Genomic DNA, 11606 nt, shown 5'->3' on the forward strand with positions numbered 1-11606 from the left:
TTCATGGAGTTTCATTGCAACGTGCTAAGCTTTCAAAGAATTTTAGGTTCCCTGTAGTCCATGTATATGTAAAATTATCACCAAGCACAAACCAGAAGTTCACGAATCAAATAGAGGGAACTGGTTTCATAGTGCTGGTTTGTCTTCATATCAGGAAGCATCAAGAGTGAGACTGACTCTTGAGCAGTTATAGAAGGCTGAAACAACCAATTCTGAGCACTTGCCCATATTAAGCACATTCTAGAATTTCAGAAGATCATGTGAGCATGAACGCTTCAGAGAGGGAATACCAATTTGTGTAAATGACTGTAGTCATTTCATCAGCGGGTGGAGCAGGAACACAAAAAAAGTCACATGATTTTTGGACGGGATGAATCAGCACCAGCTTCGAGACGCCATAATAAAACACTGGGACCATAGAAAAAGAAAAACTGCAAATATGAACTGCTCCTAAAGCGTATCTTTCTTGTCCAAGTAATTCAGAAATCTCGACATACAAAGCCAGAATGTTTCTGGAATCTTGTAACTGGAATGGCTTGCCAGGGACAAAAACACATCAAGAACAAATTTTTGTGATTCAGGTTTCAACAAGGTACGGATTAGCATGGCACTCCAAGCATCTGGAGCTAAATTGATGGCTTGACGGAATGATTGAACAGCATTCACCAGCCTCCTGATCATCTTGCTTCTCTGCATGGTGAAGGAAACCTTCAGCATTACAAGCTAAAGCGGCAATAACATGTAAAACAGCACCATGTGCTAAACTCCTGCACACAACTTGTGTGATACAGCTCTGAGGATCATCATCCTTCTTTTGGAAGAATGGGGAGGGACAAAAACGGACTAAATGACAGCTATGTTATGGTAAAACTTAACAATCTGTGGTGCCAGTGCACATGTTTGAGTACCCTGTGGCTCAAAGGACTATCTTTTTTGAGGGGACAGACAAAATGCACCATTAAATTTCATTACGAATAAGGTTCTGAAAGAAACAACCAGCTTGAATGATCAATGATCATGTCCAATTTGTTTAACCAACCTGTGGTATCACCTACACCCTCTGGTCTAGATATCTGTCTGTCTTTTTGGGCAGCTGTTTTTTGCTAGGAACTAGAGGTCATCGTGTTGTACTGTTGTTTGAAAGGAACACTTTCTACCAGGCATTGATTTCTTGTTTTTATCTTGATTTCTTGAATATCAGTGTTTGGCAATGGATTACAGGAGTGGGCACCCAGTGGTGTCAGGGGATGAGGATTTCTAGACAGCCTTACCCTTGCAAAATTTGCAAAGAGGCTGGTTGGAACCCAGGACCTCCAACACAAGTGAAGGGACACTAGCAGACTGCACCAGGCCCGCTCTCAAATAGGGAAGCTATACCAAATACCAAGGTATTAACTCTGCCATTGTTATGTATAGATGAGTAGAATAAGTAACTCAAGACTGGTGGAAGTAATGCAGTAATGCACAATTAAAAGGAATTGAGGCACCAAACTCCTCTTTTTTCCCCCCAGAAATTACAAATTGCAGAGAAAAGGATACCGTGGGACATAATTATAGCAGGTGAATGTCCTACGTTGTCGATATCTGGTAATTGGAAATGGATAAAGAACATGTGCCTCTGATAGAGAGTAAAACCATTCGCATGCCTGTAACTACATTATGAACAAATTTGCTTCGAAAGCCAAATGAAAGCACTATTTGAGAGTCCTCAGAAACATATGCAGTACTCAAAAAATAAAAAAAGAGGGATGCAAATCTAAAATGAAGGAAGATTTTTGTTGGGGAAGCTAACATGGGATACAACTGCACATTACTGTCATCAAGCCATCACAAGCAAATGTATGGGAAGTGATGATGAACATCAACTAACCTCTGGATTTAGCTCTCCCATCTTTCCCTCCTTGTCAAATATATATGGGAATGTTGCTTCTTGGAGGAACGCGTCTGAAGCTTTAATGATGTCCTGAACAAGGAAAACACGAACCTGCCATCCTTTCCTCGATAAAATGAAGTCAAAAAGGTCTTCTGTAGCTGCAACTACTGAATGCATATCAAATGATCTCCACTTAGAACTTCCATTGGCATCCTCAGCAGAGCCAGCTCCAGATGCATTTGAAGACTCTGCGGATTGTGCAGATATAGCTGCAATCTGAACACCAAATGGTATTAGAAGGAACAAATAAGAAAAACTAGATTACACAAGATCAAACAGATATCTGCCAAATTGTTCATGGCACCCATACAAAAGAAACACCAGAGTTGAAGACACTCACTACACAAGAGAGACTGATACCAGTTTTCAGAAAAGATCGCCTGATCAATACGTTAAATTTTTTAGAATATTGAATAATTTTTTCTATTACAAGACTATTACCAAATTAGCTAAGATATAATTTCACACATTAAAACGCTTTGCACCTATCAATAAACTACATTGGTCCTAGAACAGTTTCAAAAAACTATAGCTCTTTGCTCCCCTAGTAAGACAGGAACTGCAACTTTTTCAACACCGTAGTATTGACAGCAAGAAAGGTCAGTTTATGTGCTTGTCTGGCTAATGGGTGGGACCAATCACATTAGGGTGGTGAAAAAGTTGTTGGTTTGTGTTAATAGTGGTACAGATAGTTGAGAGTTCTATTAAACTGATCCTATAAGTTGTAATGTTCTTATAGTTGGCACAAATAGTTGTAGTTTCGTGAAATCTACTCAAGTGAACTAAAAAGGGGCTCACAGCATGAACAATTTTAGGTACCAGACCTGGACCTGGCTGGTTGCTTTGGTTTTGCCTGAGCAATGCTACAGCACCGGCTGAAAATAAACTGCAGGACTCGCCCAAACATAAGATGGCCAGCACTAAAAGTTGTCCATAATTCCACATTTATGTAACAAGAGGGCTACCAAATTAGTAATAACCTTAAATGGAAAGAATAGATCCATTAATTTGCTGCCATGTGTTGCGTACAATAAGAAATCAAGACTGTACATCCTACCATCCTAACAAACAAAGCCCCCCAGCATGTGCTTGTTAGAGTTCTGATACTTCTATGACAGAATCACGGTACCCCTTTTGTACGAAATTATAAAAGAAACAGCAAGAAAGTGCATAAAAAGTTCAGAACTCTGTACCAGCCTCTCCAGCCGATTCCATCGGATGGATCCATCATCGCATATAAGAAGCTCCCTCAATATTTTCCTCATATCTGGGCTGGGGTCTGCCAGGAGTCTCCCAATGACAAATGGGTATGCACTCTCAATAACTTTAAAATCAGGATCCAGTGCTTTTGCAGTCCCTTCTAGAGAACCCAGAGCTCTTATCACCAGTGCATAATCAGGAGGGAGAGAGAAATTGAACTCGAACTCATACATGACATCATACAGATGGTTCATTAGGCCCTGTGAGGTAAGGAAAGAATGAACTCAGAATGATTACAATTTGAAATGATACTATATTGGTGAGATCAGGCACAAGAAAATAGCAGCAGGCAGACAAGAGCAAATGTCATACACAGCATAAGAAATTTGAGCCAAAATAATGATGATTTTGAGTAGGAGAAACAAGATAGAAAACCAAGTCAACCAAGAGTGTAAATGCCAGACATCAGAACCCGATTAGATTTGATGGGAGGGCAGGGGCATGGCTATCATTTGGGAATTACGCTAATAGAATATATTTTCAGAAATAAATCAGAAAACTATCCTGTGAAACATAAATCTTGACTGTATCCATCATTGAAGTGTCACCTTCAGATCTGTTTCAGCATTTACTAAGTTTTGTAACAATGATTTGGTTGTGCCATTTTGTTTGTTAGCCCATGTTAATGCTAGCCACTGCAAACCTTAATTGCATCTAACATGTTAGCATTTGCAGATTTTGAATCCACTCTAGAAAAGAACAATCACCCTAAATAGCACATGCACTGGAAAGGAAAATATCAACAAACCTGAAAATCATTCGATTGCCTCCTGGCATCACCAAAAGAAAGGCGCAATGTATCTGCAACAGCATGTAAATCTGTTCCTTCAGGGACAAATCCTAGTGAATGGAAGTCGTTTGCCAAGCCCAAGGAGTCACGATTAACATAGTGTACAAGCTGAAAAAATACACTCAGTTCGTCATAAATCAGTTTCTTGATTGGAACCAAATAACATCAATGAAACCAACATAGAGTAGACAACCATGAAAAATGAAGTTGCTATGCTACTCATTTCACAAAAGGAAGTTTACAGTTACATGCTTGTATGGTAATAGAAGATTATTTTTAGCACAAATTTCATACATCAAAAAAAAGTAATCCAACAATGCTCACAAACATGGGTGAACAAGGCTACAAGTATAATTTTTCATAACACTGATGGTAAAACAGGACTATTTTGTATTTTTTTGTGACTCACGTATCAAAGTTCTGTGTTGTTTATCCGAAACCGCTAGTGTTGTGAACAGTACGGTCCTTCAGCAAACTACTCCTTGATGCACTTCCTATTTAAGTTTCTACACAATGTGATTTGGAGCAGGAAATAAGACTAGTCACATTTAACCAACTAATGAAAATCAAGGGCCAGCATTGCTATCATAACTTTGTTGCACTCAGAGGACCACATCAATAGTGCTTAGCCTGTTAAAACTGAAATTACCGAAATAGAGAACTAAGCAGAGTCTAATACTTCACAGTAGCAGTGAAAAATCAACACTATTTGTAAGTCAGCTGAATGTAGAACAAACATGTAAAATTCCACATCAGCTGAATGTAGAACAAACAAAGAACAGAGTCACATGTACCATTTGTATAAGCCCCACACGATAATGCCTTGGAATATCTCCCATCATACCGAAGTCAAAATATGCTAGAGATCCACCTTCAGTTGCAACTAGATTACCAGGATGAGGGTCTGCATGGAAAAAGCCTTCTTCAAGCAGCTGTCTCAATGAGCAATAGAGACCCTGTGAAGTTTGTGTTGAAAATTAGTAAACAAAAGCAATAGATTACCAGGATTCTCTACTAAGCAAGAGCAAGAACATATACTCATTACCTAACACAGTAAAACATCTTCACAGAGGGGTTTCAATTTTGCTCTAACCAAAAATCTCAAGCTAGTAGTTTTTTAAGAAAAGGATAAAACAGGATATGGTCATACAAATTTCAATTAGAATCATAAGAGAGACAAGGACAGTGTAGAAGACAATCTAAATAAAACTAACACTAGTATCCAATTTACAGCTACGCAACAATTTAGCAATACCTCATCAATCATCCTTTTCCTGTTCAAGTTGGCTTTGCTGATGCCCTCAGCATCAGTTAGCTTAATTCCATCAATCCATTCGAGTGTCAATATGCTTTTACGTGTATAACTCCAATATACTTTGGGGACCTTGATACTTGTACTGCCTTCAGAAGTATCCCCACCTGAACATCCCAGAAAATCAACAGTGTTTATGAGTTGTCAGCATGCAAAAGGTCCATATGCTTGAGAGGAACAAGTATTGTAAGACCACATCTGAGGGAAGAGATGGTATGGAGATGCTTGGGAGGTGGAGTGTGCAGGGGGGAGAAACAAGCAAAAGAGCAGATTGAGAGGATGAACGGATGGGATGGCGAAACGCTGGACGTGGACTGCCCTTGCCGGCAGCAAGATGCGCAAGAGCGATCGAGGAACAGACCCAGTCCGGGACTCTATTCCTTCGATAACCTGTTTACAAGTTCCTAAGCTGCCTTTATAGATCAGGCGCCTAACAATCTCTTCTTTCCTTTAACTAATACAATTATCAGGAATTGAATAAAAGAAGTGTTTCAAAACTCACCATGAGAATAAAGAGTAGCAAATCTTTCAGCATTTTTTCCTTCTAAAACATAATCAATTTCATCAAACATGTGCCTGACCTGTTGAACCAAAGATAAAATAAAATGCACAGAATGATCAGAAATTTAAAGTAGAGCATGACAATGGCAAAAAGAAAAGATCATAAGAAAATGCTACTACAGCTACCATTACGGTCATGTGTTTAACCTTTTATATAGCTTCATTTTCTGGAAACAGGCATCTCTGAAGCCATAAAGATGTGTGCGTGTGCATGTGGTGGTAATTTCTAGACAGCCTTGCCCTTGCTTAATTGCGTGAGGGCCGGCCATCTAGAACAAGCATTAACCTAAACCAAAAGTACTGTAATCACAATAATTGCTATGTAGAGGGTAGGGCCATAACAACGAGGCAGGAACCGCCCAATAGCAGCATGCAATTTTTTAGACAGCTATAAACATAGTACAGTCCTGCCAATTAAACACTTCTAAAATTATATGCAACAACAGCCAGCACATGGTCCAAAGACAATCCACCATGCATTGTGTGTACTGAGGAAAATAGTAAAAATAGGATTTACTCATGTTATGATTGCATACGAAGCTAATGATAATATGGTGTGGAAAACATTATAGTCCATTCTGATTGAGATGTTAATAAATTATAGTAGACAGTGGGCAACAGCAAAGGTAATTAGTTCCCTCTGTTTGAATGTATGGTGGTTTATGACAAGTTAATTAGCTCAAATGATATGATTAGCTTGTCCTAAACATCATGCATTTAAAAACGGAGGGAGTATAAGAGCAAGAAATCAGATCAGAGCATCATGTTGAAATCAACAAGTTTGGTTCAGAAAGTAGAAGCTCACAATCTCATTCACTGCCACCAGTAGATCTTTACGAGCCTTAGCAAACCGTTTCAGTTGCCCTCCAATCATATGAAACAAAAGTGCGTCTAGAGTCAGCAAGGGCGCCATTCCAGGCCTTTGAACTTTGACTGCGACAAGCTCTCCTGAGCGTAGATGAGCTGCATGACTTGAAGTATCAAAGAAATGCATTTCAACTTGGAGAACTCAGGTCTGAAATATATGCTAAGGTAAATAACAATTAGTACAGAAGTATAATCACCAGTTATTAGCAAAAGTCTTATCAGACGTGTCTAACCTTTGTAAACTTGACCCAGTGATGCTGCTGCAATCGGCTCGGGGCTGATATCCACAAACAAATCAGAAATTCGGGAACCCAACTGAGACTCGATGGTCTTGAGGGCAATGCGGGTTGGAAATGGTGGTATTTGATCCTAGAATAGAAGTAGTCAGCAAAAACACTAAAATGTAATAAAAAATAGTGAATACTTTAGTACAAGTTCCTCGGACTTTAGATTTTGAACGGAGCATTACTAATGGCTGAAGCACCCATTTTGGGCCCAACTTTGACCTTGATCCCTTCTACAAGTTCTTATATCTAACAGTTCGTTTTCACCATTAAGAAAAAGCATACAATGCACAAGAGTTACCTGTAGCTTTGCAAGCTCTTGACAGTATGCACTGGGAAGTATATCAGGACGTGTGCTCAGTGCCTGTCCAAGCTGCAAGGTGCAAGATGGCAAAGGAACATATTACACCTAAGGCAAGATTAAATAATGAAGTATTGTAATTCAAAAACAAGATGTGGACATAAGGGCATATTAAGATGCAGTTGGCACATCCACCACCTTTATTTTGTCTGAATGCTTTAAGGTTGATACTAATCATGTTACTAAGCCATAGTAATAATTGTAGTAATCCTGACAATCATAAGACATTTTACAATGATGTAGTTTCCAAATTACCTAGGAGATATTCACCATATTAAAATGTTGTGCCAAAAATTATTAATCGAATAGATTGGTGTCACATTCTACAGATCTATAGATGCCAATTCTTAAGGTACTATATGGCATACCTTGATGTAAAAAGGACCCAATCGTATCAAGGTCTCTCGGAACTGAAATAAGGAAAATGATAATCAGACACATGATGCTCATTTCCTCCACCAGCAACGAACAAGAAAACTACCTTTTCTGCCCTTTTGCGCATGTCGTTCAGCAATAAATGCCAAATAGTGAGCTTCACAACATGAAAAGAGATAGTAGCAGCCCTGTAAAGCGCGAGGAATGGACCAAAGCCTCGGTCAGCAAAGAGCCTGCGCGAACTTGACCCCAAGATTCTTCCAAACTGGGTTTCTAGTGATTCCTTTCTGATCTTTGCATATTCTGATGATGGCCTCTCTCCATGCACACTGGTGAATGCATTTGAGTAGCTACAAAATAGAAAATGAACCATATGAACATAATGTCTATAGCCAAGTAACACTCGAATCATTCAACCTACATGCACGGAGAAACCTTTGCAAAATTCATGGAACTAAATAGTTTCTCCAAAATTATCCAATATCATAGACAAGTTAGGTCGTATTATCCGAATAGCTTTCTAACTAGACAGTATGAATAATTTCAGCAAGATTAGTTCAGTACTGGGGAGAAGTTTATTTTGCAGCATTGATTAAGCCAGGCATTGTCCTTTCAAAGATATGCATGAAACCCTATACCATGGTAGGCACACTTAGGCCGACCTGGCCTTGTATGCTGTTCTCTCAGATCATAAACCTTCTTCGCCTTCACAGTTGATAATTGAGATAAGTGAATGAGTAGCACAACTGCAAAATTTTTCACTCCAATCGCATATCCTCTAAATCTTAAAGTGGCGAACACGGCACTAATCCAATCCCAGCATTCCTTCTCGAGTGCTGAGACGAGCCATGCTGACTCGGAATTTCCCGTAAAAGTAAAACGGAACAGCGACCTAGGGATACGATACGACGCGGTGACCGTAGCTGAGATAGGCCAGTCGATACCATACCTCCTCACCGGGCTTGAGGCTGGGAGGCGAGGCGGCGGCGCCGTCGGAGAGGGCGCCCACGCCGCGGCCGCGGCGTGGACGGCGCGGGGGAGGAGCAGGGGCAGGCTTCTACATCGGTCGGCGCGGCGTGCGAGGAGGAGCAGCCGCGAGGTGGGGCCCGCCATGGCCGCGATCTCATGAGCTTCCGACCCGCCCGCGTCGGGAGGAAGCGATGCGGACGGGATCAGGGTGCGGCCGGCGGCGGGGTTTAGGGGAGGAGAGAGATGCGCTCGCTCGCTCCTCGGGAAGCGGAGAGGGAGAGTCGGAGAGGGAGGGAGGGAGGAAGCGGCGCCGCGTGGCTGGGGCCGGGTGCGAGCTGGCGCTCGAGCCCGCGCGGCACGCATGCGCGGTGGGGCGGCGTAGCTCGGCACTGCGCTGCCATCCCCGCCGCCACCCAGAGACTGGGCCCTGCACATGTACGGCCCACTACTTTTTGGCCCATCTCAGTGACGATGGGAGTGAGTCTTTTTTTTTTTTTAAGATTTGAGACCAAGAGCCGATGGGAATGACCGAATGAGCCTTGAAATGTTAATCGAACATTATTTATTATAGTCCCACCATATCAAATTATAATTCATTTGACTTTTATAACCTCAAATTTGACCACTTTTATTAATTAAACACTTTATTATACAGCCACATCACATAAATGGACATCATTCTTTCTTTTTACCCACACAAGATATGGACATTTGCTCTTACTAGGCCCTGTTTAGTTTCCAAAAAAAATTCTGCAGTACCCGTCACATCGAATTTTTGGACACATGTATATAGCATTAAATGCAGTTGAAATAAATAACTAATTACAAAGTATAGCTGATTAGGACGAGATGAATCTTTTAAGTCTAATTAGTCCATAATTAGATATTAATTGTCAAATAACAACGAAATGTACTACTGTACCAAAATCCAAACCTTTTCGCGAACTAAACTCAACCATACAACAAATAATTGGTGAGCCCTGAGCGCTTCCTTCATCCACAGAACCTCACTCGAGCTTCGACTTTGTGCCGTGCCCTGCCATTTTCTCGTTGGAGTGCAGCCAAATAGTTGGCGGGAGAAGCAAACAGAAGCCAGAGTGTATTGGCATAAATTTTGAAAGAGTTCATCTGGGCAACAAATCAAATGTGCCCTCAATAGTATGTTGGACGAGTTATACAGTTGGTGTCCACGCCTGATACTAAGGTTCAAAGTGAAGTGCAAAGCAAATCTTTTTGAGGTGATGCACCACGTCATCGTATAATTCCAACTTGATTAGTATAGATTCTTAAGATCAAGAATAGTGCCCTGGTGGCCTAGTCCATTTTGCAAATAGATTCTGCCTTTGTGATCCACCAATTATCACATAATAGCATGTACAATTTTGTCTTCCAAAAGGTACTCAAAAATTAGGGGCGAACAAAAAAAGTTGTAATCCTCATGTCAAGGAAAAAAAAACTTGTGCACATTAATTCGAAGTCGATTACGGTGGCATCAAGAAGTTCTCGTCGCCTGCTACTCACACCTCTTCTAGTGCACCCTTTCGCCTGCCCTCACCTTGATCTTATTTCACCCATCCACCTGATACCAGGTGGCTCATCTCCAAATCGAGTCTTTTAGGGCTTAGATCGAGCTTCTTCCGTACTAGTTGGCCACTTGATCAGGGCAAGCGGCACCCTCGCTGCTAAGCCAATTTATAAGAACAAAAAGGACAAATATGTTGACTTAGGGATGCAAGTTCTACCTCATCGCTACGAGATATGCTATCTTTTCACAGTTTTGTACTAGTATAATTTGCTGACTTTCGTTTATTAAATCTCCGATTACATAAATTTCCCAAAAAAAACCATTTTCACTAATTATGAAAGATAGTTATCTCGATATATCGAAAAATGAAAATTGCTAGAAAATATCTTATAGGTCAACCTAAAATAAATGTAGAGAAGAGAAACGAAGTAAAACAGCATGCATTTTAACGATTTCACATAATACTTCCATTCTCTCAACAGGTAGTTCCATTTTCTTGTTTTCAAGAGTGTCACATCACTAAAACTCAAATAAAACCATAAATAAAACTCACTCCAAAATGTACTGTTTCATGTTTGCTATTTCATATGCTTTCGTCACATTTAATTTTAAAACTCATTAAAAATTGACAATCATGCACCAAACCTTGTTTAACATGCACCAAACCTCCACTGGAGTGGTATAAGAATGACATCCGACGTGATAAAGTGCGTGCACCTAACACCTTTATCCAAATTAACGAAAGGTGAAAGGTTGATTGATCCGTGACACGCCTGTCAAAGACCAGCGGGGATCCCACGTGCAACTGTTGATTCTTTTCGCTCCGCCCCCTCTGCGCGGTGGGCCCGCTTCGCCGTCGTCACATCCTCCCCCACGCATCGAGCCCGCACATGGGCGTACGAGAGGCACAACAGCACAGCACAGGGCACCGCAACCCCAGCGGCGCTGTGACATCGCCTTGTTTGGGTGTGAGTTTTCTAGCACGCACACTTCTCGAAAAAAGAATCTCGCATGCATGAAGTACTAAATGAAGTCTGTTTGCAAATTTTTTTAGGGATGAGTATAACTGTTCGCGACGAATCTAATGACGGTAATTAATCGATGATTTGCTACAGTGATGCTACAGTAACCATCCTCTAAATCGCGCGGTCAAAGACCTCACTAGATTATTCAGGTCACTAGCGCGGGGTTCTGAAGTTGATTTTGTAAACTGATTTTGTTTGACATCATAATTAGTGGTCAAAATTGTTTACTATTCACTAGTGCTACTTTTCTTACCAAACCAAACCAGGCCCAGCTGAGCTCGCTCGCTCGCTCCCTGGGGGGCGGGCCAGCGCCGCTCGTGGTCCTCCCGCGTTCCTCCCGGAAA

At 41.1% G+C, this 11606-nt stretch overlaps 1 protein-coding gene across 1 annotated transcript; it reads right to left on the reverse strand.

The window, feature by feature from the left end:
• Positions 1-417: 417 nt before the first annotated feature.
• On the reverse strand, positions 418-9059 carry LOC120670637 (uncharacterized protein slr1919-like). Its single transcript, XM_039950785.1, has 13 exons — positions 8693-9059; positions 7850-8093; positions 7737-7778; positions 7309-7380; positions 6957-7092; positions 6662-6819; positions 5798-5876; positions 5239-5402; positions 4778-4939; positions 3942-4091; positions 3127-3393; positions 1871-2149; positions 418-690 (listed from the first exon to the last, which is right to left on the reverse strand). Exons 1-13 carry the CDS (start codon positions 8854-8856, stop codon positions 451-453), a joined length of 2157 nt encoding a protein of 718 aa, XP_039806719.1. The 5' UTR covers positions 8857-9059; the 3' UTR covers positions 418-450.
• Between the last annotated feature and the right edge of the window lie 2547 nt (positions 9060-11606).

The sequence above is a fragment of the Panicum virgatum genome, chromosome 2K (assembly GCF_016808335.1).
Source record: "Panicum virgatum strain AP13 chromosome 2K, P.virgatum_v5, whole genome shotgun sequence".
Taxonomy (NCBI): domain Eukaryota; kingdom Viridiplantae; phylum Streptophyta; class Magnoliopsida; order Poales; family Poaceae; genus Panicum; species Panicum virgatum.